The following is a 27696-nucleotide window of genomic DNA, read 5'->3' as shown; positions in this document are numbered from 1 at the left end:
AGCTTCCTTCTCACAGTCTGATTAAAAAGTAAGATATATGAGGCTTGTCCACACTGAGCTGACTGAACAAGTATATGCACACACATACACAGACAGACTGTGCTGACATTTTCAATCATTGTAAACAAACATATTCACCAGATATAATGGTGTTTCAGTAATTCCGTCATCCTCCTCCACGATGATGGAAATTACTGAACCATCAGACCTGAATGTCAAAATAGAACTTTGCATGTCACTCCTATTAAATAAAGCAGCCTGTCAGGAGTCTGCAGGGACTTCTTGCTCAGAGCAATGTGCTCCACTTCATCCTAACCTAAAAACATCCACTAGAATAAGAAATGACACGGCAAAGTTTTCCTAGAACTGGGAAGTGCAGTGTTGCGGTTGTGCCAGTTCCTTCAGGAAACAAACCGTAGGTGCCCCAGTTATAAATACTAGAAAAGGGAAATGCATTTCTCGAAATGTCCATGGATGTCAATAAAAGAAAGCTCTAATGCCGCCTTCCTGACTACTCAAAGTGTTTGTGAACAAGTTAACAGACACACCTTTGTGTCTTATGAAGTGGTGAAAAAAATCAATTCAATATTTTTTAGTCACAACAGAAGCTATAATGTCCAGAAACAGATTTGCCAGTTATCAGTTACTTCACAGGCAGATAGCATATTCAAATCAAGCTCAAAATTAAATTCATTAACCATTCAGTGAGAGGGGCACATCCATCCAAGTGAAGAGAAATGACATGGCTGAGGTCCAGGGGCTCAGGTCAGAGGTCAGTGTTTGGGTGACCAGGGGATCAAGTCGTTGCCGACAGAAGGCCGCCAGCAGGGGGTCATTGAGAGGGTAGAAACAAAGCAGAGAAAGAGAACACGAGTAGTAGCGCATGGAACATTTTACTGATCAACTTCCAGAATACACGAGGCTACTGTGTGTGATTATGTATATGTGCCGGAAATAGTTGATGACTCAGCTGCATCATTTGCCTTTATCCGACAGTAAGCCATAGGCATGAAGAAAATCTAAAGAAATATCAGCTTTTTCATCTGTTGCATAATAACCACATGACACGATGCCTCATGACAATTAAATAATTGTACTATCTGTGGTAACAGCTGACTAGCAGTGCAAGGAAGTAAAGAGAGATTCTAGGGAATCTAACAGCTTCATAAAATCCCCAAAGGATAAAAGGGGAATATAAAATACTTCATATTCACATATTCATCTCCATCTGTCATGATAAGTTTATTTTAATGTTGATGCTAGCTGTGGTGAAACTCTCTTTGAAGCCTAAGAAGTGAGTAAGTGGGAACATAACACAGGAAAAGGAAGACTGACAACATCCACCATAAGTGATCACTGGCAGTGTGAAAGGCTGTAGAAGAACATGGCTAACAGGATCTTTAAATGTAAATAGTTTTTGTACCCAAACACCTCACACCTAGGCCCCAGGTCACACTGTCCATATTTGCAGAGGTCTTCTGCAGAGATTTTCTTCTGTGTACCAGTGTCTATTATTATTTCCAGGTCAAAGACCAGGCTTCGCACATATAGAAAATCTACAGAGAGCCTGAGTCCAGCTGTGATAATTTGACTACCAATTGTTTTATCTAGGTGTGTTTCTATGTATACAAGTCCAGTTTTAGCTGGAAATTACAATTACTTTTATCTAATGTCATGTAAATCTGCTGAGTGTGGATTCTATCACGAGGGAGGGTGGTAGAGAGTTCTGGACAGAGCTCACAAGACCTTTCTATGACTGGTCTAACACCGACAATGGCTGCCCACTCGGGTTTGGATCTACTACTACTGCCGCAACCCACAATGAGCTCTCATTGTGAGGGCGATAAGCTCAGAGCCGGGACCATGGGAAACTCTGTCCAGTTTCTTCTCTGCACAACTAAAGACAGACTGAACATACTGAGGAAACCACAGATATATGGAGGAGTAGACATTAAACAGAGTAGATATTTTGGGGTGCCCACAGAAAGGAGACTGCCTTATATTTTCAAATAAGTAAAATAACTACAGGGGTACATTCTGTTGACGTATTGTTCATTTTAAACTTTTCCTCAGGGCCACACAACATGGCAGCTGTGCCTTTAGAGATTGTTCTCTGGCTATTGATTACAAGGGGAGCACAAAGCCTGTTGCCCTCAGTCACGAGGACAAGGCAGACGAAAGAACAATGGGGGAGGAGAAGAGAACTATATGCAAGATCAGTAAATTAAACCTCCATTCATCAGTGTTACGGGGGTTGGTAGGAAAGAGGGTTTATGGTAGAGGGAGGCGGGAATGATGTTGCACCAATTTGATTCATTCAAATGTAGGGATACATACACCTTTTTATCGATAAACTCCATTTCCAACAGGATGTAAAGAGGATTTGTGAAAAGAAAACTACTGAGAAGAAGAAGATGACATTAAGAAGAAGACAGAAGATGAACAAGAGGGCAGTAATGCAACATAATTAGTGCCAACAGCTGGTAAACTCCAAGAAGAAAAAGGACGTTTCCAGAAGTTTATTTTTGTAGCGAGGACAATTAAGTAAGCAGTGATATCTAAAAATACCTGTGAAAAAAGGTTCTTTTAAGGAATGCATCATGTCAATGCACTGCATGCAGTTTCACTGATTCCTAAGCTACACTTTACACCACCTCAATACCTGCAGCAATGTTGCCATCGGTGTCTTCTCTGAAAAAGCTTTATATTATTTTTATGTTGTGAACTATGTGACACTGTACACATGTGAATAGTCATTCAAAGGACTGACAAGTCAGCCAGTTGTTCATTTAGCAATGCTTACTACAATTGCATGAACACCGTGAGAGCACGAGAAGGACCTGGGGCTCCACACAGCTCAGTCTTGGTTTCCATGAGGTTGACTGAAAAGAAATGGAGCCGTCCAATGAGCCACAGCTTGTAAACAGATTGTCAAGGTAAGTAAAACCACTGACACAAAGACGAGGAAGGCAAAGTGGCAGATGTCACATTGTTTAAGTGAACGCAGGAAATAAGAAACAGCAAGAGACTTTACTTGGGGCGTGTTTGCTACCACTTAAAGCATAAAAGTCTTACATCCTGCAGATGAAACAACTGCAGACACACAAAGACATGGATTAAAAGAAGTCAACCAAGGCAGAGCTTATGACAACCGCCTTCACTTATTCCTGCACTGACCTCATACCGTCCCTCCCCATCCCCCAATCTCCTTCCTCCTAATCCTGCCTTACTGGGTTGCAGGCAGCAGCATGGCCTGATGGTCAGTTTGAGTCTCTCTGCCTTCCGGTCTGTCCATCTGCTGGGTGCCATCAGTGGTTCAAGGGAATTAAGGTTGTTTAGAAAGTATCTAAAATCTCTTATCACCGTTTAGCTCTCCCTTTTATTTCACGTTTAATACCCCTTCACTTTTAATTCCTCTGTTTTCCTTGTTTCAATACCCAATTCAATTAGTAATGTGTACCTTATATTAGCTAATGTAGTTGCACACTGAATCTCCTCCAGCTCATTACCCAGCACTCTGGTCCCACACACAGATACTTCTCTCTGCCCCAACATCATAAGAAAAGAGTGTGGGGTAACTTGGCACTGGGGACGGTTTTAGCAACTGAACATGAACATGTGCGGCTACTTAGTCAATACAGTGATTTGAGTTTATTTTTCAATCGCAGTATGAGTCACTTAGTTATGGCTGATGTCATGCACCAGTGGGCTCCTTTCTGAGAAGAAACTGAATTAACCAGTCACTTTCAAATGGTGACAACACACCGGCCAAAACAGAAAGCACAGCAGGGAAAGAGGCCTTACTTGTGCTCAGCAATAGCAAGGGTCTTCTTTTATGGACAGCAAAAAGGGTGCACCTTTGTGCCTTTCCACTGGGTGGAAACACACTCTGCATCATCATTGTCAAACTTAATTAAAGCCAACAGCATTTTCAGACTTCTCTATTCACTGGGTTGAAAAATGGACTGTGGACAGGAGGCGTACCTGGAGCAGAGTTTATGCATTTTTAGATGGAAAAAGGTAAGTAGTAGTGTAAATGTAGCTTAGTTAAAAAAAAAAGAAAAAAAGAAAGTATGTGGCATATAACCACGAGACAAATCCATTTAATTTGAAAGATATACACAACCACACCACCTCAGAGCAGCTTCCTGCCTGTAATCCCCCTGCACACAAACATTTGCAGACCACTCTCTTTCAGTATGCAGAGTGGCAGGGCTCTGATTTCAAACTACCATGAGGGCAGGTCAAAGGGGGCAGAGTTTATGATGAGCCAGACGAAGACTCCTGTCAGAAGCTCAAGGAGTCCTGCTGTAGCAGTCACGACCACCCCTGTCACGACCAGCAAGCCACAGGCTGACATCTAACTAACACTTTGTCAGGGAGAAAACAAGGCAGTTATGCTACACCACACACAGAATACCAGTGTATCCACAATCTTACCCTAACTGGTTTGAAATGACTTCAATTGCGTGCAGCTGATGTGCACAGTTAGCTTTTAACGGTCTTAACCAAATATTACATTTTCTGTTTTTCCCAAAAACAAGCCAAATCTGGTAGTAGATGTCAAAATACGCCATTGGCAAAAATAAAATAAAATGTATAATTCCCATGACCCAGAGCGTTTTCAGTGAAAGGACAATTTTCTTAAACTTCCAACATTGTTTATATATTCTGAGTGGCAGGGTTAAAAAATAAAATGTTGGAAAGGTATTTTAAAAGTACATGCCTGCTAAATGAAATTTCAGCCCAAAATTAGCAATCCCAACAATATATATGGAAACTTGTGGCAACAAGAAAAAAATGCTGCCAAATAACAATGTGACTTATCAATATCAGGACATATGGCTCCAGATGTTGTTGCTTAAGATCAGACAAAATTGGCTGCCAGGTATTTGTCAAAATCATTGTAAGAATTAGACTAATTTTAAGGTGCACTGCAGGCCAAAACCTCCAACATCAGCTCCAGCTGTTTTCTGGGCTGTCTTGTAGTTCAGCTTCTTGGGTCTCTCTTTAAAGACTCTACCTCTGGCTACCACAGCTTCACTGCAGATGTGATTCCACTCATTATCACTGGAAACTCTTAAAAAAAAAACACTTAACAGCTGCAAAACCAGGAGCAGAAAACCAAATGCTGGCAAAAATTAAACAAACCATGTTTCCAAGCATTTTCTTTAACTGCTAACTGCTGACTTGCTAATGAGCCAGGCAGCTCTCATTCCATATAAAGCATCATATAATCTCATTTGACCTACTGATTGCTCTCAATGTAAAACATGACAACAGGAGTAAACGCAAACACACTGTGGTTAATTAGAGTATTAATGAAACACTTCAGAGTTGTATTTTGTCGCCGTTATCTGTGACAAAAGGCGAACGCTGTTATACATACACTCCAAAAATGTCAGTGTACAAAATATAAATATTAATAAATAAACTAAAGCAACATTCAAAGAGACTGACCAATGTCGATTTGCATAGCAAAACATACGTACGTACAGTACTTCATGCAAAACTGGCACTTGCTTTGATGTTGACTCCCCTAAAATAATATCCGTACAATAATAATAACCAAACATGACAAGCCCCAGTGCATTGCCCTCACATTTGATACAGCATATCAAAACAAAACACCTTCATATTTATTAACTGGGGCACCAGTGGTCTCATCAAGCAACAGTGATTCTCATCACCATCGGGGTTTTATTAAGACCCCGTTGGGTCCTGCATGTCAAATGAGAGGCGTCGTAATCTCTTCTTCAGCATCCCCTATGACTGTGCATCATCTTCTATTATCGGCTGAAAGTCCTTAGTCATTCTCCGAGAGAAGAAAGGGTGCTGAGCATTCCTTGCAAATGAGAACTTGTGCACGGCCACATGCAGCCGTGTAATTCGTCAATCTCAACTGCTTCCTTCTCCCATCTACCCAAATCTAAACCCCCAACGACCCCTAATAACCTCTGTCCTTTTTTCTGGGGACATTTAGGTTGGATACGGGGACGTGAATAGTTGGTATTTCAGAATGTTAACAGAAGTATAGGACAGTGCTGACTGGCTCTGGGCCAAATCCCCATGGTTACCCTGGAGCAGCAACTGCCGCTTTCCTGTGCTGGCCTGTTTGGGAGCAAAGTAACTCTGCTCTGCATGCATGGGGGCACATGAAGGGGACGGAGGACACAAGATAAGTTAGGGTGGTATCATTAGGGTGTCGGGCATACCTTTAAATCACCTTCAAATAGCTAAATCAAGCCACATGGCAACCTTGTACTCTGAACTGTGTGTGTGGGCTTGAAACATCAAGAAGGTACTAAAGAGGGCGAAGAACTGTTTTAAAAAGAAAAGAGACATACACAGGCACCATCGCCCAATTCTGCTGAGGTGCCCCCAAGCAACAAACTTAAACTTTACCCATGAGAACAGCTGACTGAACGTGTGCACTCAGTTTAAAGCAATCTGGGGAAAGAGGGAACAATTGATTGAATATGAATATGAACAATATGATTTTCTTCAATAGCATTAAAACAAAAGTTCAAAGCTGTGTTTATGTTCCTTGATAAATAACACATAATAGCTTTGAATGATTTACCTCATACTTCTGAAATAGGTAACTGTGGTGTACGGCACATACAAAAAGCTTCTAACTGCGTTTAATCTTCTAAATATTATGGCAGAAATGAATCTGTTGATTATTTTCTCAACTTATCATTTCTGTAGTTTGGTCCATAAAATGTTAGTAATGCAATAATCTTAATCAGTATTTTACCATCCACATCCTCAAAGGATATTCAGTTGTATGATGTATTTTTCATAGAGCTAAACAAACATATGTATACCTTCAAGATTGACAAGCCGAAAAATTGGGGAACTTAAATCTGTTAAATAATTAAGAAAATAGATGGCAGTCAATTTAGTAATCACTTAATTATTGCAGCCAATTAAAGGTTGACTGTGTAAAAATTACCCATGCGTGGTAGGGAACTACAGTGGCCTTCACATACCAGAAACTACATTCTTATTTGTTTAGTACGCTTCCGTTTTAAAACATGAAATACGTGCTGTATTGCTGTAGAAACATGGCAGTCTGCATAAAAGAAGACCACTGTTATTTTTATTTCAATTATAGATACACTTAGACAAACATAGTAAAGGGTAGTATGTTCAAGTTTTTACCAAGAAACCCTCCTTAAGGTTACACACTGTAATAAATTACTGATTTGAACGTTTTTTTATCGTGATAACATTAACATACATGGCCCATATCACAGAGCCTCCCTTCAGTTGCATAACCCTGTGGAGACAAAGCAGTTACTACAAAGTCTCACACCACCTGTGATTGTGAGAAACCCTCAAACGACTCCAGCTCAGACAGTAACAGGTTGTTAAACGTGTTACATAATAAAGAAAAATGCAGCAGATTGAGTGAGTGATAGTCAAATGTGATCGTGCACTGAATTGCTGTGACCTGATTGGACACACAACTTGTACTGATGATGTGATAGGCTGCACCTGTGAAAGATAGTGATCTGTGCTGGGGGCCTGTGGTGAACGTGCTGCTGAGCAATTAAACGTGCTTTTCAGGTGCAAAACTACCGAACAAAAGACTCGCCGGTGCTCCTGAACTCAAACAGCAGTCTTTTTATTCTGCTAATGAAGTTCATCTTTTCAAATGCAGACATGCACACAATGAAATTGACCCACTTTTTAAATTTAGTCTGAAAACAACGGTGCTTTTAACTGTATGCAACCAAGTCTGAGGTCATATCCATTCATACCAACCCATATTATTATTAGTAGTACATATATTACTAATTATAGTATTTTTCAATGTATGTTATTTGACCTTTTAAAATGCAAAATGCTTACATATTTTTAAGCAAATCTTAGGTTTGTACACTTTTGTATTTACTTTTTGATATTTGTCCCCCCTTCTGCTCTACTTGAGCTTTTAACTTCTCTTATGCTCTTTTTAACAAATTGAATACTCTAACTTATTAAAACTTATTTATAACTAAATAAAACTTGGCTTGACGGGAACATCTACAGGAATTGAACACATCACAGGCTATGACTCATGCATGCAGGTAGAGATGAACACGCCTGGTCCCACTTATTTTTTCATCACGCTTCCAAAACACATCCCCTCTTACCTTTCACTTGGCTCTCGTAGTCCGCGATTATCTCTTTATCCTTTTTAAACCTCGGCGTGGACATTTTATGTCTTCTTGTGTCCCAAGCTTGTTGTAAACTTCTTGTGGAAACTGTTTGTCAACAAGCAACAAATCCTACAGCAGCCAACGCATCCCCGCGCAAGAGGGGGGAAAATGAACAGGGACACACACACACACACGCACAAAAATGACTCTTAGAAAGGAGCAAACTCGGAGGGAAACGGTTATTCCGGCATTGTTCCTCGTCCCCGTGGAGAAGCGGTAGATACACACACCACAACAGGGCCAATGCGCAATCCTGCTCCAACCAATGAATCCACTCAACTCCGGGAGCAACAGCACCGTCGTTACTGCCGCTGCTCCAGCTGCACAACAAGGAGAAGAAGATGGAAAAAACTGTCACGTAAGTTTCAGAGCAGCTTTCCTCGGCTCCCGGCAAAGTAGCGCTAACAAATCGTCCCTAAAGTCACACACTGGTCCGAGCGTGTGTGGAGTTTTTCGCAGTGGTTCCCAGTTTGGGATTCGCTCTCTCTCTCTCACACACTCACATACACACTCACTCACTCCCCCCCGGGCTGACTGGCTAGCTGTCCCTCGACGGTTTCTCCTTCCCCCCTCCACCACCACCAACTCCCAGCGGTAGGCTCAGAGGCAGACAGGACAGACCGACTGCAGCACACAGCAGCCGGAGCCAGGCAGAGAGAGGGGAGGAAGAAGAGGGAGGGAGGGAGGGAGGGATACACACACACGCTCTCTGGTTTCCATGACTTCAGAGGACATTGCATTAACTTACATTCATTTCCTGGAGACTTACTCTAACCGTCACTATAATTACTAAACCAAACCCTGACTTTAACCTAACCCTAACCATACAGTATGTCTTCACCATAAAATGTATTAATATACGACATGGGGACTTGCTTTTTGTCCCCATAAAGAAGACACGTACAAATAATGTGACTGTGTAAACAGGCTGAGGCCTAAGTCCCCACAACATGCACAATACATGAAACACACACACTCAGAATGAGATATTTGCGTAGCTATTCTTCTGAGGACAATGCGTTGATTTCCCTAACTTTATAATAATCAGTTAAAGCTGAACCATAAACTCAAACTAATCACATTTCAAGTCTAAGTCCTCGTGGAGACCAATATTTTTTTATTTTGTATATTTCCTGCTGTTTATAATACATACATACAACTTTATCTTTTACATTTATCTTCTATTTCCCTGTCCTGGAGGATTATTTTACATTCAACATCCACTGTGTCTGAAGACTTCTGCAATTAATAGCTGTTCCCTTAGTATAACTTTATAATTTAAAACAGTCAGCAATGAAATATACATGCATCCAGTGCTGTTGGCAGCACATGGGATCCCTCAGAGGCAGACAGCCAAGTTAGAAAATGCAGGTATGTCCCCAAAGATTTATAGATTTAATATTATACTATAATATTACACTTATAATGTACATATATTAGTTTTCAAAGTCTGAGCTTGAAAATGCAAATAAGCAGCATTTGAAGATACCACAGCACTTATTGTTTCTGCTTTGTTTTATTTAATCTGTGTTAGCTTAATACATTTAAACGTTTGTAAGCTTTTCTCCTTCATTCAGAGTCCTGGAGTTAAAAGTAATACTTGGTATTGAAAACTAATTGGTCCACAGCGCCATCTTCAGGGTGAATGAAAGCACAGGACATCACACCCACTGACTACAGAACAACTCTCCATTTTAATTTATTGCACTGTCTAAAAACATGCAGCACATGACTGAGATAAATAAAACGAAAATGTCATTTTTGCTGCTCTCACCAGAAAGGTGACCCATGCCACACAAACAACATCCACTCTAGCTGCTCACAATACAAAATAGATCTATGTACCATTTCAAAACAAGATCTAAAAACACATTATCATCTCAGAATACACCTAGTTTGTAGTCTTTCAAAAAGAAAAACAAATCACAATATTAAATCCATACAAACAGAGAGATATAAAACACTAATATAAAGAGCAAAGGCAGCTTGTTACTCATGATTCAAAATGCCCAGAACGTTCACAAAGTAAACATTTAAAATAATAAATATATAGTAATGGATTTAAGGCCATTACAAGACTTTTAAACTTTTATTTTTTTTTTCAATAAAAGTTTAAAACATTACAACAAACACAACAGCTTTATAATACCCTGCACGGGAATTACACTGAACATCACCAGGTCCACTATTCCAGAAGTACATCACATTTTCCACAATAAAGAAATTAAATAACTGTTTAGTGTTCCCCCTGTTCATCTTTGTGAGGTTTGTTGGTTAAGCATCACAGTCAGCCGTTTTTGAAGAAAGTCTCCTCGATGACCTCAGTGAACCTCTCTTTCATCTGCTGACGGAAACTGGCGTACCACTCCAAGAGCCTCCTCCTCCTGTCCACTCTCTGCTCGTGGCTCAGTGCTCGCTCCCTCTCCAAGATGGCCGGCAGCTCTTTCCAATCAGTGATGAAGATGAATGGCGCTCCTGCAGCTTTGAGGAGACGCAGTGGGGAGCTGGGTCCTGCTGCACACGTGCCAGGTGTCAATACGTCTTCCACCACAGGCACTGAGCCGTAAGAGCAGGCTTCATAGATGCGGTAGCACTCTGTGTTGATCCCAACAGGGCAGAGAGTGAGCTCACTCTGGGCCAGAGCAGTCTGATAGCGCCTCAAACTGTCTGTTGTCTCCTGAGGAAGCCACCTGAGGAAGGATGGACGGGCAACAGAATGGTTTTTAAACAGCCAAAAAAAGCTACATTTTAATTTACAGAAATCTTAACAGGAGATATTCTGTTCTAAGAAGAATAGAAAAACACCAAAGTTCTTCACATTCTATAAAAGCAATAGCAAAATCACTTACTAATTTTTGCTGTTTTAACTGTTCAAACAAATACATAAAGAAGCCATTTCTTATAAGGTTTCACTAAACCTAGGGGGTATTATCTTCTTCTCGAGTTATAGTGCTTTTAGTTACGATTCCTCCGGTGCAGTTTACTTTGAAAGCTAAGAACTTTAACAGCATAAGTAAGGACTCGAACCTTTAAGACATTAATAAGATAAAGTAATTCCTACTGTCTCTGGAGCCTTGAATTAATTTGACAGTTAATTGAGTTCGGTGGATGTCTGATAATCTACTATAATTAACTGTAGCTGTATTTAACAACATGCCTGAACAGTTTTAGAATATTCTTATTATAGTGAATAGGATACACTAATCAGAATCTGACAAGCCATTTTGACCCCTCTCCACCCAAATATAATTAATCCTAATTTGACATGTGTAGGTCTACCTTCAAGTAAACCACATAACTTTGTAGATCTCTTTGAGTCCTTCAGTTATTTGTGGTAAATTGATCAATTGATAAAAAAGGTGACCCACTTTGAAATAAATAAAACAGTGTTTAGACTTCATGCTTGAGAAAAGATGTACAGTATGTGTGCAGTATGTGGATGCCAAGAATGTGTACTTCCTTCATGATGTGTTGGGAATGGCTTTCCATATTTGATGTGATGCATATTTTAGTAGCCCACATATTAAAACACTTTTATTTCTCGCCTTGATCTTTTAATAAGAGGGGCTGAAAAGCCCCGTGTAGCGCTAGTGTCAGTAAGAAGGTGTTTGTTAGACAAATGTTCTCAACATTAGTCAGTCTACAAAATCAGTCTAATGGACCACATCGGTGCTAAACAATACTACTAAGTCATGACTTACTTCTCTCTAGCGTTGGTGATGCAGTCCTTATCCAGGCCTGAATGTGTTAGCACTTGCATGAGTGTTTCTCTGGAGGAATTTTTGTACACTGTTCCAAGGAAATTGCAGAGGTATGGTCTGTTGGAGGTAATCAGTTGGGCATTAGGCCTGATCATAGGAAACTGCCTGTATCTGCACAAAGAAAACAAAAACAGAACAACATGTTAGACTACATTATCAATTTAAAAGATAACATGCACAATATAATCAATGCCTAACACGATGCCAACACACTAACACATACAAAGAGAACTATAAGGTGACGTACGTTGCGACGCCGAGGGGCCACTGGAAGACATCTTTGTCATTGATCCAGGGGCTGTCGTAGACGAGAAACAGCAGCTCCACAAAGCCACCATTTCTCTTTAGGTAAGGACCGATCCAGGCGTTGTTGCAGTGCTCATTGCCGAGCAGGACCACAGCCACATGCATCACAGTGTGGGACTGAACCAGAGCTTGGACATGTTCCAACCATCGTGTGGAGTAAGAAACCTTTTGCTGTTCACGGCCATTCAGAACCAGAACCAGGCTGTTCATATCCAGAGGAACATGGCCCTGGACAACAGCAGGACCTGTGTAGAAACTAACAACAAAGAGGTAAGAGTGGATGGAGAGAGAAATAATCAGTGTAACAGTTTTCTGCCTTCATCAATGGTTGTTTGTTTTTGAGGTGTATTTCACAGAAGCTGTGATTGTATGTTTGGGCTTAGCAGATTTTTTTCTTTTTTTGGAAGATCACATCAGTGATATATCACCTGAAATCAATTTTTCCTGACTGCAGCTCCCCCTCTCTCCATTGGGCCACCTTGTCAGTAGGGTTGAGTGGTCCTTCTAAAATATGTTCCCAAAGGTAAAGTCCTGAGAAGAATAAAGATGGTTAACTTCTGAAGTAAATGTATGTTGTACCATATTGTAATGAGTAATATGTTGCAAGGCTTCCACTGCCATATACTCACTGTATATGTAGACATTCCTGGTATTAACATGTAAAAATGATAAATAAATGTATACATTTTTTTTTCCTCAAGGACCATTAAAGTTGTAGCCCTTACTCTAATGTAAACTAAAACCCTCCACGCACTTGTTTAGAGATGTTGCTTTATTTTCTTTTGAAAATTGCAATGTACATTTTTAATATAGATTTACAGTATGGATAAAAATGTAGTATTTTGTTATATCTCCTTCATTTTGGACAATAGAAAGAATTAAAGAAAACATGTCACTCTTCACCAATGTATTCTCAAGCATTTTCCATCCACACCATACAAACGTTAGGCAAACCTAATTATATTTATTTATGCAAGTGGGCTAGTTATTAGCTGTTTTTTTCCTTGCATTGAAAACAATATTCATGAAGGTAAAATGTTTATATTTAGCCTACAAAGACATTTTGGTATTAAAGAGAGGAATGTGTAGATACAGCAACTTATATAACCTATAAACATTTTCTTTTATTTTTTTAATATTAAAGTCCCCTTTCATATTTTTTTTTTTTACTCTAATGTGATGGGTAAGCACATGGAAACTACAAATTGTGAAGTAACAGCATAACCAGATGTCACACATTATTTTATAAACCAAGTTAAAAACCTACCAATGGCAGCTTTCCCCCACACTTGGACTTTGAATCTTTGGGGTTTGTTCTTATCAATTCGACTAAGGTGCTGTTTAAAGGCCTCTCTCTTTTTGCTCAGAGCAGAGTTGTACTCCACCTCTTCATCCTCCCACGGATTCCACTCATCTGCAACAAATGGAGCAACAGCACCGCCATCTCTGACAACACCTGTAAACACAATACAAGCATTATTCAGTATAATATAAGAATTTAGCGTATTGACGCGCATCGAAGTTATCTGTCTTAGGTACTTTTAGCTGTCGGTCTAGAAGAGTGTGAATTATGTCATCATGGCTAGACGACAGTTAAGAAAATTTACCCGAGGGTGCTCCTGACTCTTTCTTCACCACCCTGTGGACACGGGAAATGACTTTAGTGCTGAAGAAGACACTGTATGCCGCATAGAGTGAAAATGCCACATAGGCAAAAATAATTAGAAGGAATAATTTTCTTTTTGGAATTTTCATTTTTCTTTTCTTTTTTTCCTTATCATGTCACCATTGTGTAGCTCACCACCGTTTTTTTGGGAGGACACTTGTTTACATCACGAGGACCCCTATAAATAGCTGGCCTAGAAAAATGCCTGTTTGATATTATTAGTTAATTTCAGTTTGTTTTTTATTTCTTTCATTACGGCTCTAAAATTTCAATTTTAAAGACTAGTTATATATGTTGTACATTTTTTTAAATAAAAAATCCGATATAATCATTCGATAAATCCGGATACTCAACGATAAACTAAAAGGGCACTTGGTTCAGGCGTCACAAAGAGCGGAACGTTCTGAGAGCGGAAGGGTTTTTTGGTAACGCAGATCAAGAGTCTGGTTAAATTATGCAAGCTCGCGTTCCCTACTGTGGGATAAACGCCTCTGTTTTGCAAAAGAGATGATGCCTTTAGACGCTCGTCCCGGTGCTTTATCCGCATACTTGCAGACAACAAAACACGCGGTTAAAAGTCTGGTTTTCCCCGGAGCTAAGGAGGTTGTGCCTTCCGCTGGTAAGGGGCAAATAACGTCTGCTGTCAAAGTAGTCAGAGTTGTTAGGAATGACATCTTTGAGCTGAACGATACGAGGGTACAACTCTGCTTACTCGCACATCGCATTTTACATATTTATTATTTATGTTAAGTGTTACGCTGGTGTACTTTTAGTAGCCCGTTTACACAGATGATAACAACTTGCTGTCGCTAGCAGGAAGTAGCCAGTGATGGCGTCACTGACATACTTCGCCTGAAAGTAAACAGCGGATAAAACTAAGTTAGTTAATTTTTAGTTCAATATTGCAGAGTTGCGTCACCCTGAACATGACAAGGATAGAGCGTTTAACCCCAGCTGGGTCATTGTCCGGTGTGTGAATTCATTTGGACTGCGTGCCCATCGCCAACGCCGGAGACGCTTCTGGAAGGGACCTGCTCCTCTGAACCTGGACGTTCCCCAATATGAGTTTCTTGATGAGGATACGGTCATAGTTAGATAAATGCTGAGGCTCTGTCAGAGTTCCTCTCTGCAATATGTATGTATAAATGGTGGCATAAAGAGTCAGGGTGAAAATGTGTCTTTTTAAAAATAAATGTATATTTTCAACAATATTTTTGGTTCAGTCATGATTTTCAAACTTTCCTTTCTTCACAGACATTAGTCAGGCAGTGTAATGTACCTTTCAGATGAATTTCCACATACACCATGGGTGCTCATGGATCATTAAAATCTAATATTTGTTTCCATCACCTGCATTCCCCAAAAATGTTATTTCAAATTTGTCATTTACATTATGAGTTCTGCTGCTCATAGATGAACACACAAGGACAAAACACAATTTCCTTGATAACAGTAAAGGCATTAGAATACACAAATGTTTATGTAACTACAATGTATAGTAACCATATGTACATATAGACAAATCTATGTACAATTGTATTTAAAAGTACTAATTTCACTCTTTGCATGGCCACATATAGATATTGTTTGTTTATATTAAAAAGATACAACAAAGCCTTTGAACTTACATAGCAGTACAGTCATGCACAAAGTGAGGCAGAAAATAAATGTTGGCATTTATTAGCCCAACCTATAAAGGCATACAGTGCTTTTGACAACACAAGCAAGTCCAGTCCATGGGTCTTGCATTCAGGCAACTAGAGCATCATAATTACACAACACTTGTTTGTATCAATCTGATGAGGTGCAGTAGCAAAATGTGACAATGGTATGATTAACTGCTACTGTTTACAGTGTATTCTGTGATTTAAGTCTCAATGAGATACAAATTCAATAAAACTGAATTGGCTCAGTGATGACAACAATATGTTGTGATTTAAACAACTTTTTTAAAAAAGAAAAACACTTGATAAATAAAATCCTTGTAATCATTTCAAACAGCACAGCAGGTACTAACCTCAGCATATGGCAGTATTCACTTGAGAGTAATGCTAGTTGAGAGCTAATGTACTTGTAATAATAGTTCAGATAACATTTAAAGTCAGACATGAGCAGAGGCTTAATGAATAAATAAATTAATAAATCATTCAACCTTAGTATGTTCACCAAGATAAACAGCTATTCTACTTCACAACAATGTGTGGTCCTGCTTTTGATCTGTGTTCGCTGTCAGCAGGTGTGTGATTTCACATTAAATTAAGAGTCTACCTATATACCTTCACATAAAAAGTTCACATTATCATCAAATGCTAAATCCTCCTGAGCACTAAGGCCTCTGAGTGTTTCCCAGTGTTCCCACAGACACTAATCCACGTAGTGCACCTCGCCCTGGAGCTCCTTGGTAACATATCCAAGAAGAGCGCCTGTCAGCTGCTGCTTAAGGGCAGCGTTGCCCATCACCAGAGCAGTTAACTGGACCACGTCTGTCCACTGAATGTCTCCCAGAATGGCCATGAGATCATCATAAAGCTTCTGCTGCTGCACTGGACTGAGCTCCATTATGATTTGAGGCAAAGGTTTGAATTGTCCACTGGTCAACCAGCAGCCCAGAAGGCCTCCAACAGCCCCACCTGGAGGAGAAGATGGTTACACACTTTTGAAAAGCAGAAAACATATTGATAAGTTTGACAGCCCTTTAGTCATTTGGCAATTGAGTATTTGCTTTTGTGATAACAGCAGAGAATACAAAGAGTGGCTCCAGTTTGACAAATGAGTCATGATGACAGTAAATATTTTGTAAACAAGCTAAAAGGAGCTGTTTATTTTCTTTTTTCTTTACTTACCCACTGCAATACCAAGAGGACCCCCAACTAACCCTCCAGCAAAGGCCAGTCCTCCAGCTGCTGCTGCTCCCTTCCCTGAGCCCTTCACTGTGGTCTGGATTTGCTGATTAGCTGATAACTCACAACATAGCTTCATAACATCATTGACACGTTGACTCATACTGAAAATCAGATTTACAATGTTACAAGACAAAGACACTTTTAAGATACATATCTATCCATGACAGACACGCAATAAAATGACGACAATATGAAGTTAAACATACAAAACTGACACTGGAGTACAGCAATGAGTTCATGTTATAACAGTTCGATATACATACACAATTTGTGAATAGCACCGAGTGCACCAGGAACCATAAGAACTGTTACCCAGTGTAGCATCTATTAAACCCATGTTTAACACAATAATATCTCAGTCAAATACAGCGACAGTAAAAGCATCACACAAACCTTGCCAGGTTCTTAAATCCTCATTAATATTGTTTCTTGAGCTTGTATTTGGATGAATGGTCTGTCCAGTCTGTCAAATGTTACCTGACTCCTGAGCTAGCATGACTACGGCCGCAATGCATAATGGGAAAAAACAAAATCGTTGTGTTCAGGGACAATCCACAGTTTCAGGAAATTTCTGGTGTTTGGTCGGACAATCTAAAATAGGTACATACAACCAACTTCCAGTACTTTGCTGGTCGTGTTATCGTTTATAGAAAATCCAGTTGTTATTCACTTCTTTATTTACAGGTTTTATTTTTACAGTTTTGATTTGTGTAATATCAATAAATATAATAATTTTTAATTGTGATGTATCATTATTATTATTATTATTACTATTATTCTTAAGTGTCTTGTGTGATAATTTGATTTGTGTTTTAATGTTTTTTTTAAGTTATGGAAATTGGTGTAATGATTTATAGTCTGTACGAGGAATTGTTTTTTAAATTTAATTCAAATAGAAAGAGCAGCAAATGCGTATTAATTCTTTTGTGGATTGTGTTTTCTCCAGATGAACCTATACCTACCTAGTATTATTTTTCATGTGTTTTTCACGAGGCTTCATAAAAGATCAAATAATCAAATAATCAAATATTTGTAAACAAATGTGTACACTTTAAGACAGTCGTGTAATTAATTTAATATCCACTGTCAGTTTTTGTATATTTTTGATAACTCAATTACGGAAACTGATTAGAATTATTATTTTGAATTTTGATAATTGTTGATCATGATATTTCCAACTGCTACTAAAAGCACCAATGACAGCCACAGAGTGTCAGAGAAGATGAAAGGTGCAGAGACTGGTGATTTTCTATACAGCAACCAAACATGTTTATCATAACTGTTACGTCTGAGCTGATGTTATCTATGTTTGGCTTATATGAGCCGTTATAAAGGATTGTGTATTGTGTCACGTGTGTCATTATCTCTTAACTACTCTGTTCGTGTAGAGGGTATTTAATATCGTCGTATGAGGATATTTAATATCACAACTCAATCAAATCCAATCCAACTTTATTTATAAAGCACTTTAATGCAACCACAGTGGCAGTCTGTCGATTAATGTACAGTGTTTATATACGTACAGTAGCAGCAGCAGCAGCACAGTCTTACCCAGAGGACACCAGGAAACGGAGAAGTAGCTGCGTCAAGTTCACGTCACGAAGATGAAAAACGGAAACATGTTTTTGTCTTCAAAACAATAGCACTGTGGTCAATAGAAAACATAGTTGTTTATTACAGTAGAAGTGTAGCTCAAGCTCAGTGTAGATCGGAGTCATTTAGAGGTGTACAAAGTTTGACACCAGAGAGATTTGAGTTTTAAAAGGGAAGTGAGAAGCATAACATGCCCGGCAGTGCCTGTAAATGAAGGTGAGGCAGTGTCATAAATAAAATGGAGAGATAACTACATTCCATAAAAGGTTTATAATGTATATGTATACATTTAATTACTGTGTTCAATTAATTTAGCACATAACAAACAATGAGTAAGTAGTTACTGACATCTAACGGTGAGACTACAGATTTATCACTTAATGAGGGAAAATATTGTACTAAGGCCTTAATATAGAAGGGATGTTGCTATTTTATAGTAATAGTAAGCCTCAATTTTTAAAATGCAAAATGAATTGCATGGCTGGTTTATTCATTTGAGCTTTGGAGAAACATGGCGGTGCAAGATGACAGCTTCTGTAAAGCAAGGCCCTTGACCGAGTACATACATCAGGCTTACTAGAAAATAATCTGAAGTTTATTTATTTTACTTTGCAGCAAGAAGAACCGGGTTTGCGACTCAGTCAGGACAAGGGTCTCTCTGCATGGAGTTTGCATGTTCTCCCTGTGTGTGGCTTTTCTGCTAGTTCACAGATTTGGGGATTATGTGTTAGTGTGAGAGTCGATGGTTGCCCCTGTGGACCTGTGATGGACTGGTGACCTGTCCAGGGTGTAACTTGCCTTTTGCCCTGTGTCAGCTGGGTTGGCACCAGCTCCCCCCACTGGATGGATGGATTTTTATTTTAAAGTGATTATACTCTTATTATGTAAGAGTAATATTTATGGGTATTGCATTTCTGCCAATTAAATGTTACAAAATTACTCTTTACGTGATAGATTGTTTGATGTATTTAATTTCTTCAAAACACACACACGAAAAACCTCCCGAAGGGCTTTTATTTTGAACAGTCCAACCGGAAGTTGTGTTGATATTGCTGTCGTACTTGAATCGAGGTGCATGGCGCAGCGAAAGTGAAGAGGACTATTAGCTAATGCTGGAATATTAACAGTCGTGGATATATTTTTTTCTGGAAAACATGCAGAAATCCTGAAATGAGAGTGTGAAATGATATCACTTCCGAAAGTGTGGATTACCATCATTGCCTCATTGATGAACACGAGCAGTACGGGTCGCAGGAATAGCTGCTGCTGCATTCATAAACACTTCTTTAGGACTCACAACAACCCCTGAGCTTTGTGTGGGGTCACAGACACACACACACACACTGTCCTGTGCGTTGGCAATGGCTGAAAAGGGTGAAATGAATAAAGGTGATCTCGGTGGAGTTTTCAGGCTCCGGGAGGAACACGAGAAGGTAACGTGCAGTGATGACACGAAATAATGTTGCTGCTTAATATTAACGCTGGCCCAAGCACAGGCAACTGTTGGCCACGCGGTGGACCAGTGGACCTCTAACATGTCTAATCTTCCTCTTGTTATAAACTAACATGTACAATACACACACGTGCACCGTCAGACTGAAGTCAGTTAGCAACATGTTGGAAGTTGTGCGTTTACTGTTTTCGAGAAGCTTCCACACTCGCATGGTCAAGTTCTGGTTCTGCCTGAACCGTTTCCTGTAGGAGGACGCGTGTGTGTTTTCACTTCTGCTTCGACTGTTGGTTCTATGCTTTTACTTTAATAAAGTCATGAAACAGGGAAAATGATTAAGAACGTTGTTATAATTTGTCAACTAGCAAGCTTTGCTCGTGGGCTCGTGAACCTTCCATGTAACACACCCCCTCTTCCTCTTCTCCTCCCCTCCCCTCCCCCATCTAATCTTTAAACAAACCAGTAGAATATACATTAGAAGTATTATAAAATCAGGAATACGAGGCGGTGTAATACTGTTGCACTTTTGGATTATTCATCTATTGCAAATTTAGCCTTTGCAGAGACTAACAATTTATAATTTAATCCGTGGAAAGTTTTGTTATATAGAGAAACGAAACTGAAATCAGTGAACTTATAAACGACATCCCTTTACATTCAAAAATGCATATCTTGTATTTACTTGTAATCACATGGGGCCAATAATGATCATTAGTGATGCCATGATTGTTTTTCACCAATAACTGATACTAGATATTTTTGTATTTCATTGTTATACAAATGTGGGTGTGTTCAGAAGTTTAGCAGGGTTTTTAGGGGCCAGACCTCTAAAGTTAAAAGATAAATCCTCTTACTTGTAATTAAATGACCCTTAAAGCAAGTGTGTGTGTTTGTGTACACACTTGTTTTTGAACTTATTTAGTGCCCTTTTCTGGTATGAACCAGAACCAGAACCAGTAGTCCTCATGGAGACAAAATTAAGCAGTACCTACTTTCTGAAGCTCTGGTTTAAGTTAGGATTAAGATATGAGTAGAGGTTAGGACTGGAGTTAGATATTAACAGGTTGAGGTTTTATGGTTATGGTTTGTCCTGTGTGTGTGTTGCAGGGCTGCAGCTAATAATTATTTTCATTATCAGTTACTTTGTTGATTAATATCTTGGTCAAACAGGTAAATAGAATTTTTAAGGTCTGTGTTGTGAACAACATCCTCTAATTGTTTTGTCCACAAACTGGTTTCTTCTGTACAATATTCATTTTGAAGAAGCTCAGAGACTGTTAATAAATGTTTACATTGCATCTATGCGTTACTGTATAAACACCTTGGGTGTGGGTCTTCCTGACCATTTGGATGTTGATTTTACAGCTGTGTTTATTTTTCCTCTCCTGCTTCCCTGCTGTTTAGATATGTTCTCTTGTTTTGTTACACAGTTCTATGACTTAGAAAAAATATTACATTTTGTGTGAATGCATGTAGCATATAGTTAGTGTCGCTCTTGTTGTAAAACAGTAATTTGAAAATGTTTATTTTTCCCCAACAGAACTTTGATATTGTATAGAAATATTTAAATATTTGCACATTGTTCATAATAACATTATTAAAATGATGTGTCCTAAAAAAACACAGGTGGTGAAAGACTGTGAAAGTCGGATTTTACACTGGTAAGTCCTGTATACCATTTTGTTTTGGAAACTACATAGACTACAAATCTCTTTTACATGGTAGTACATCCTTTTAGATGTCACGTACTTAGTGCATGTAATCAGATATCTTTGAATGCATCCAAATTGTTAAGAAAATGAAACATTTTTGTTTTAGAAATGTCGCTTTTATTCTTATCCACTCACCCTCTCTTTGTATTCATTTTTTTTTTTTCATACTAACCACAAGCTTCAAAGTGTCTGGATAATATTAGTGTTTTGCATTAAAAGCACCAGCTGTGGTCAAAATCACCACTTTAGACACTCCCTGACCAATCACAGCCATTCGTTCCAAGTGTGCCACAATTAGCTCCTTTTATTTCCTGCTTTCTAAACAGTTGCGGTGACAAGGAGCATTTTCAATACAACAGCAGCTGTAAAATGCCCTGCACACCAATACAGTGGTTCACAGTAGTAATGAATTACCGGATAGGCCAAAGGCAATTATCCACCTCTGTGAACAATAACATTTTATTATAGTCACTGGCACTCCATTAGACCTCTCCTTAGATTTAAGTTGAGGGCAGAGCAACGGTGGTGGGAATTGTGTGATGTAGTCAGACGTACAGATCAGTTATTTGGAGTTGTCACAATAGTGTCATTCACTCCATTATATCTTCATTCTTTCACCTCTGTGACTGAGCTTTACCATTATGTACATTCAATAAGCTAATTATGTTTTCATTTTTGGAATATTACATCAATTATTGCAGATATTTTTGGGCAGATTGTCCACTCTGGTAATTGATATTACCAACATATTGCGTACTAACCCTTGTGGCTCAGCTTTCAAACTGAGATGCAGGGAAAATGGAGGTGCGTCAGTCAAGAATTCCTCCTCAGACAGGCATTTATCTCTGAATTAGTCCACGGACTGCTCCACAGTGTAGCAGAAGATACGTTGAAATCCAGTTTGATCAGTCAGATGTATAGAAAAGAAAAATTACACGGTTAATGTTGTGTTCTTCGGTCCAGATTTATCAAAAACTAATTTGGATATGCAAAAAAAAAAACCCTCTCATTGGCAGGCTGAACAAGGCCTTTGACACATCACAGTGGGAGAAGCACAGGTGTGACACACAGGTGTTCACTCTCATGCTGTCCTGACTTGAATGGCGCAGAGCCCTCGTTTATGTGATCAATAACACCTGCGCTATTGCTGCTAAAACATGCCAAAGTGTCTGCTGTGAAAAGGATCTGTTAATGTGGAACTGAAGACACTTTCCATGATGAGAATAAAATAATGGTTCAACTTTTAAGCAACAAAGAAGTGTGAGCTCTGTTTTTGCAGAACTGCAATGTAAAAATAAAAAAAAATAAAAAAATTGGCAGTCCTCTCAGGACTGTGCAGGTCTCTACACACTTCTAACACCAGCCTCAATTTAAATCCTTAGGGTTGGACAAATTGAGTCCACTGACCTTATGGATTTCTCAAAGTACCTCAAACCATCTTTAAACTAATGCTGTGCTAATGTCAGCCAATGTCATGTCAAGTTTTTACCCTTAATTAAGAGCTTTCGCTTGAGTTACAACAGAGAACAGACTCTTATTCCTTGATTTTATGTATTTAAATTTGGCAAAGCCAATGTGGCGTTAGCACAGGTCTTACTAGGCACAACCGAAAACTCCTGTGTGTCCAGATGATTACACATGGCTTCAAAAGTCTTCACCAAATATGTTTCTTATAACTATTGAAGTGCCACATCATGGCAGGGTGACAGTGAGCCAACGCGCACAATAGCGGGACCATGAAACTGGAGGGAACAGGCTCTTTGCGCGTCAGCCATTTTGACATGTTTTAGCAAGACAAGCACAGGTGTTAGTGATCACATTAACGATGGCTGTATGTCGGGACAGTGTGACAGGGAAGCAGCATGTGTACCCTGAGACTGAGTTTACACCTTTGATTCTCCTACTGTGCTCAGTCAAAACGGCTGCCGAGCAAAAGGCTCGTTCAGCCATTATTAATGAAATCTCATTGATGCCATTACTGCTGCTTTGACTGGTTTCTGATTATATTGTGTTAGGATTTCCCCTTTTTTAAATAAAATCTGTTTCAACTCAGGAGCATGAAAAACACTCTTTAGTAGATAATTAGCTCAAACAAACAGCAAACAGTAAGGAAAACGTTTATTAGGGGAAATCTCTACTTATTGTAAAATACGAAATGAGACGAGAAATCATTTGAACTGAATTATTTGTAATTTTTGCAGGAAAAAGGTTTCCGGTGACTATGAAGCCCTGAATGATCGTCTCAAAACTCTTCCTGATCAATTGTCCTATGACATCATGGTTAGTGCAAACCTTGTTTACGTGTGAACAGATTCTTTTACACACCCTGTGCTTTGTGAGTTTTGAGATGTGTTCCTGTTGTAGCTTTGCAGAAGCAGACACTAAATATACTGTGTATGTATACACATATATATATATATATACATGCACGTGTTTATTGCTGACACTGAAAGTTGTATTTCTTTTTTCTTCTCGCACATTTTTCCACTCAATCCTTCCCTCTGTGCTGTGAACAGGTGCCGTTTGGCTCTCTGGCCTTTATGCCTGGGAAGCTGGTGCACACCAACGAGCTCACAGTGTTGCTCGGCGACAACTGGTTTGCCAGGTGCTCTGCCAAGCAGGCTCAGAAATTAGTCGACCACCGGATGAAACGTGAGTTTGTTTTCCAAAGGATCGTCCGTCTCCCGTCCCCTTTTCTAAACAGTGGGTCGTTTACTCGACACTACCCGTCGTCGTCCACCAGATGGTGTCGTTGCATCGAGTCTGAACACTGCAGTGACAAACCCACTCACAGTTGTGGCCATGATTGATCACATAACTGTTGGATGAACTTGTTTTTGTCAATGCCGTGCACAGATAGTGTTTATAATTGTTGTACTGAAGAGGAACATTATTTGTGACATTCACCTTATTTCACAGGGTTTAGAGCATCCCTGTGTTCCACTGCATTCAGGTCAAAACTATCTCGTGATAGCCACTCACACCTGTACGGAGTCTTTAAAGAATACGTGAATTCACATGTTGTTTCAAGTGTAGCTGTGGAACAACATGTGTGCCCGTGTTTCCCCTGCTGTTCATTCTCGGTCTGAAAATATCAAGTCAAATGGGCCCAAGTAACGATCTCTGATGTGAACATTATTAGGGTGTTTAGTGAAGCAGAAATGTGCTTCCACAGCCCATCCGCAGCCGTCTCTGTCCCCCACACACACACACACACTCTGCCCCCCACCTCCTCTCTCCTGACCCTGCCCCCCCTGCTATTACAGAGCTAAGTGCTGTAATACAAACATGGCTAGCTGAAATGTGTCAGACAGCGGCTGAGTTGTCAGGCCTTCTGTGTTTGACCTTTCCTCACTTCCAGTTGATGCACTGACTGGAGGGGCTCCCGATTGCCATGGAAACAAGGGCCCTCTGCTGCTATTAGTAAAAGGGCTTAATTGTTGTGAAGATTTAATGATCCGGAGTAGTATTCAGGGCATAAGATATTATGAACTGTTTGTGTCATCGTTTTTCTTAGTTTTTTTCACCCGCAGCTTGTAAAGGATTTTAACTCTTTTGCAGCTGGTTGTCATTTTTTATGTTAACACAGTCATTTCTTTTGCACAATGGGTGTCAAATGGGTCAGTCTGCATCCAACGGTCTATGTGCATTTTCATATTAATGCTTTTTTTTCCCCTCTCAGATGTAAAGCATGAACTTGACGATCTATCCAAGACGATGAAGAACTTTGAAGCCAGAGTTGGGCTTGTGAAGGATTTGGAGACGATCTCGGCTGTACGTAGCATGACCACATGTTGCCTTCACGTTTGAGATGTTGCATTAAACATTGAAGGGGATTTGTTTTTGCTTGTTCTATAGAATAAAGGCGACTGTGTTGACATCAGAGAAGAAGTCAGAAACAACGGCACTTCAGTCACCAAAGGTATCTTTCTCGCAGGTCGTCTGATGACTTCTGCACCAAACGTGCATTAACACTTAGACTTCTGTTTTGTCTGCTTCATCAGGAAGACAAAGAATAGCTCACAGACCAAATTCTAAGCCCAAGCTGGATGCCGTATTGGATCTAAAAGAGGAGGACGAGGAGAATGATGGAGAGGACGGAAGTGATGAAGGGAGCGGGAAAGGCATCTTGACTGAGGAAGAGCTGTGGGCTAGATTGGATGAACTTGAAAAACTGGAGGAGCTTGAAGATGATCAGGACAGGTACATGAAAAAACACTGGTGTTTTTTTCCCCATATGAGTAGTTTTCATTTGTATTAACTATTTGTCTTTCTCTTCAGATTATCTGACAACGCAGATATGAACGGTGAGGACACATCATCCTCTTCTTCCGAGGAAGAGAAGGAACGAGATGCTGCTCATCCTGTGAATGGAGTGAGTTTGAAGCCAAGCTGGACCTCGGTGCCTCATAGCATAGCACCACCAGTCATGGACCGGAAACAGGAGGAGGAAGAAGACGAAGAAGAGGAAGGCAACTGTTTGCCTACCATCTTTTTCTCTCACACCGTCGAACCCAAGAAGGTCAGGATCTTTAAAATATTATTTGTTTTAAGTTGTTTTCCGATGTTTTAATTCTGTCTTGGTGATGTCTTTTGCTTCAGGTGAGGATAAACACAGGAAAAAACACCACATTGAAGTTCAGTGAACGGAAAGAGCAGAAGGAACACTCAAAGAGGAAAAAGAAAAACGGACACAACGGACACTCGCACCACGAACTTCACAAAATCACCACACCAGCAGACATCTACAGGTAAGAACAACACAGCAGCACTTGTCACAAACTCAAACTTTACATTTGTTCGACAATGATTCAGTGACACTGGCCGATTTTTGTTTCTCTCAGGTTGTTCGTGGATGTGAAGAACGGGGAACCCATTCCCAGGAAGTCCATCCTAAAATCACGGAGCCGAGAGAACAGCGTGTGCAGCGACACAAGCGAGAGCAGCGCGGCAGACTTCGAGGAGCGCAGGGTGATTGGACGGAGCTTCAGCTACGACGAGGCGACGCACAGCGACACCAGTGACGGCAACGCCGACGAGGACAGTCCTGTGGCGGTGCCGCTCCGCGCCACCAGCAGATTTGAGGTGCAAGACATGTGGTTGTTTTTTTTGCTGCTTTTTTTTTCACATCCCATTGTCATTTTTAGTCTCAGTTACAGTGCAAAGAACTCTTAGTGTGCCTGTTTCATGATGTGTTTGAGACTCACATCTTTTAATGAGTGAATGATGAATGTTAGCGTTGGCGGCGTGAACAAAGAAACACAGCATCACAAACGTCTCTCTTGCTTTCAGGCGTTTTCAGGCACAGTGATCGAAAAGGACCCGATGCCGTCAGCTGTGCCCCACCTGACCATCACGCCGCCAGCCCTGCCGACCATACTGGAGAGGAAACAAGAGGAGGTGGCGTCTGATTTTGCTCCGCCCCAGGAAGCCCCGAAAAAGGTGTCGAAGTTTAAAGCTGCCAGACTGCAGCAGAAGTGACGATCAGATATCTATATTTCACAGTAATTGTTCTTTAAAAAGAAAACCTTTTTTTTTTCTTTTCTACTGGATGATCCATCCTCTCATTTCTCCCTTTTGCCTTTAATTAGGTTTCACAGATTTCTGTGTGTGAGGAAAAAAGGTTTAGTAAACCATGTTAACAAATGAGCCTCATGTGCAACTGTTTTTCATCAAGCTCTGAACAATAGGTGATACAGTCTCTTTATCTTACCTGCTACTACATTATCAATGACGCGTCAGGATGCTTTCTGTCATACATTTACCCCTCTATTGCTTTTGTCAGTTTAGGTATGAGTCTCGGCTGCATTGTTCCCCTCATCTTTTTTCAAGCAATGATCATGAAACAGTATCCGGTGTCCTCTGTAGCTCTCGTTTTACTTTCTTGTGACCTGCCTAAAGAATGTATAGTGTATTCCTTTGTGATGAGCTTTATACAACATTGATAGAAACTAAAAAGGAAAATAAACCGTTTTCACTACTAAGTACTTTTTTCTTCTTCTTCTTTCTTTGGAATAAAACAGTGTTTATTGTGAAAGGGTTTCCATTTCATCACGTTCAATACGCAGACAATATTCCGCTGACAAATCTTTATT

The 27696-nt window shown here is 39.9% G+C and overlaps 4 protein-coding genes across 8 annotated transcripts in view; 1 reads left to right on the top strand and 3 right to left on the bottom strand.

Moving 5' to 3' along the window:
- The window catches only part of srgap1a (SLIT-ROBO Rho GTPase activating protein 1a), a 71136-nt gene extending 62276 nt beyond the window's left edge, over positions 1-8860 (bottom strand). For all 4 annotated transcript variants that reach the window (XM_044036404.1, XM_044036405.1, XM_044036406.1 and 1 more), the window contains exon 1: positions 8145-8860. In XM_044036404.1, the coding sequence (XP_043892339.1) occupies positions 8145-8208 (64 nt within the window). In that variant the 5' untranslated portion in view covers positions 8209-8860. The remainder of the gene's footprint in view (positions 1-8144) is intronic.
- Positions 8861-9707: 847 nt separating this feature from the next.
- Positions 9708-14132, bottom strand: rxylt1 (ribitol xylosyltransferase 1). Its single transcript, XM_044035187.1, has 6 exons — positions 13885-14132; positions 13545-13733; positions 12706-12808; positions 12219-12533; positions 11912-12082; positions 9708-10900 (listed from the first exon to the last, which is right to left on the bottom strand). Exons 1-6 carry the CDS (start codon positions 14030-14032, stop codon positions 10498-10500), a joined length of 1329 nt encoding a protein of 442 aa, XP_043891122.1. The 5' UTR covers positions 14033-14132; the 3' UTR covers positions 9708-10497.
- Positions 14133-15607: 1475 nt separating this feature from the next.
- zgc:112052 (protein C19orf12 homolog) lies at positions 15608-18394 on the bottom strand. 2 transcript variants are annotated; one of them, XM_044035189.1, is made up of 3 exons: positions 18370-18394; positions 16787-16947; positions 15608-16573 (listed from the first exon to the last, which is right to left on the bottom strand). In XM_044035189.1, the coding sequence occupies exons 2-3, from the start codon at positions 16944-16946 to the stop codon at positions 16308-16310; spliced, it is 426 nt and encodes a 141-aa protein (XP_043891124.1). In that variant the 5' UTR covers position 16947; positions 18370-18394; the 3' UTR covers positions 15608-16307. The 2 variants fall into 2 exon arrangements, with proteins under 2 accessions (XP_043891124.1, XP_043891123.1); XM_044035188.1 differs by lacking the exon at positions 18370-18394 and adding an exon at positions 17240-17542.
- Positions 18395-19487: 1093 nt separating this feature from the next.
- uri1 (URI1 prefoldin like chaperone) lies at positions 19488-27415 on the top strand. The gene is made up of 11 exons (XM_044036569.1): positions 19488-19872; positions 21516-21550; positions 23803-23881; positions 24118-24253; positions 25284-25375; positions 25460-25523; positions 25606-25804; positions 25883-26123; positions 26204-26352; positions 26446-26686; positions 26894-27415. The coding sequence occupies exons 1-11, from the start codon at positions 19801-19803 to the stop codon at positions 27080-27082; spliced, it is 1497 nt and encodes a 498-aa protein (XP_043892504.1). The 5' UTR covers positions 19488-19800; the 3' UTR covers positions 27083-27415.
- Positions 27416-27696: the final 281 nt, after the last annotated feature.

The sequence above is a fragment of the Solea senegalensis genome, linkage group LG10 (genome assembly GCF_019176455.1).
Source record: "Solea senegalensis isolate Sse05_10M linkage group LG10, IFAPA_SoseM_1, whole genome shotgun sequence".
NCBI lineage: Eukaryota > Metazoa > Chordata > Actinopteri > Pleuronectiformes > Soleidae > Solea > Solea senegalensis.
This window is presented reverse-complemented; position numbering and strand designations above follow the sequence as displayed.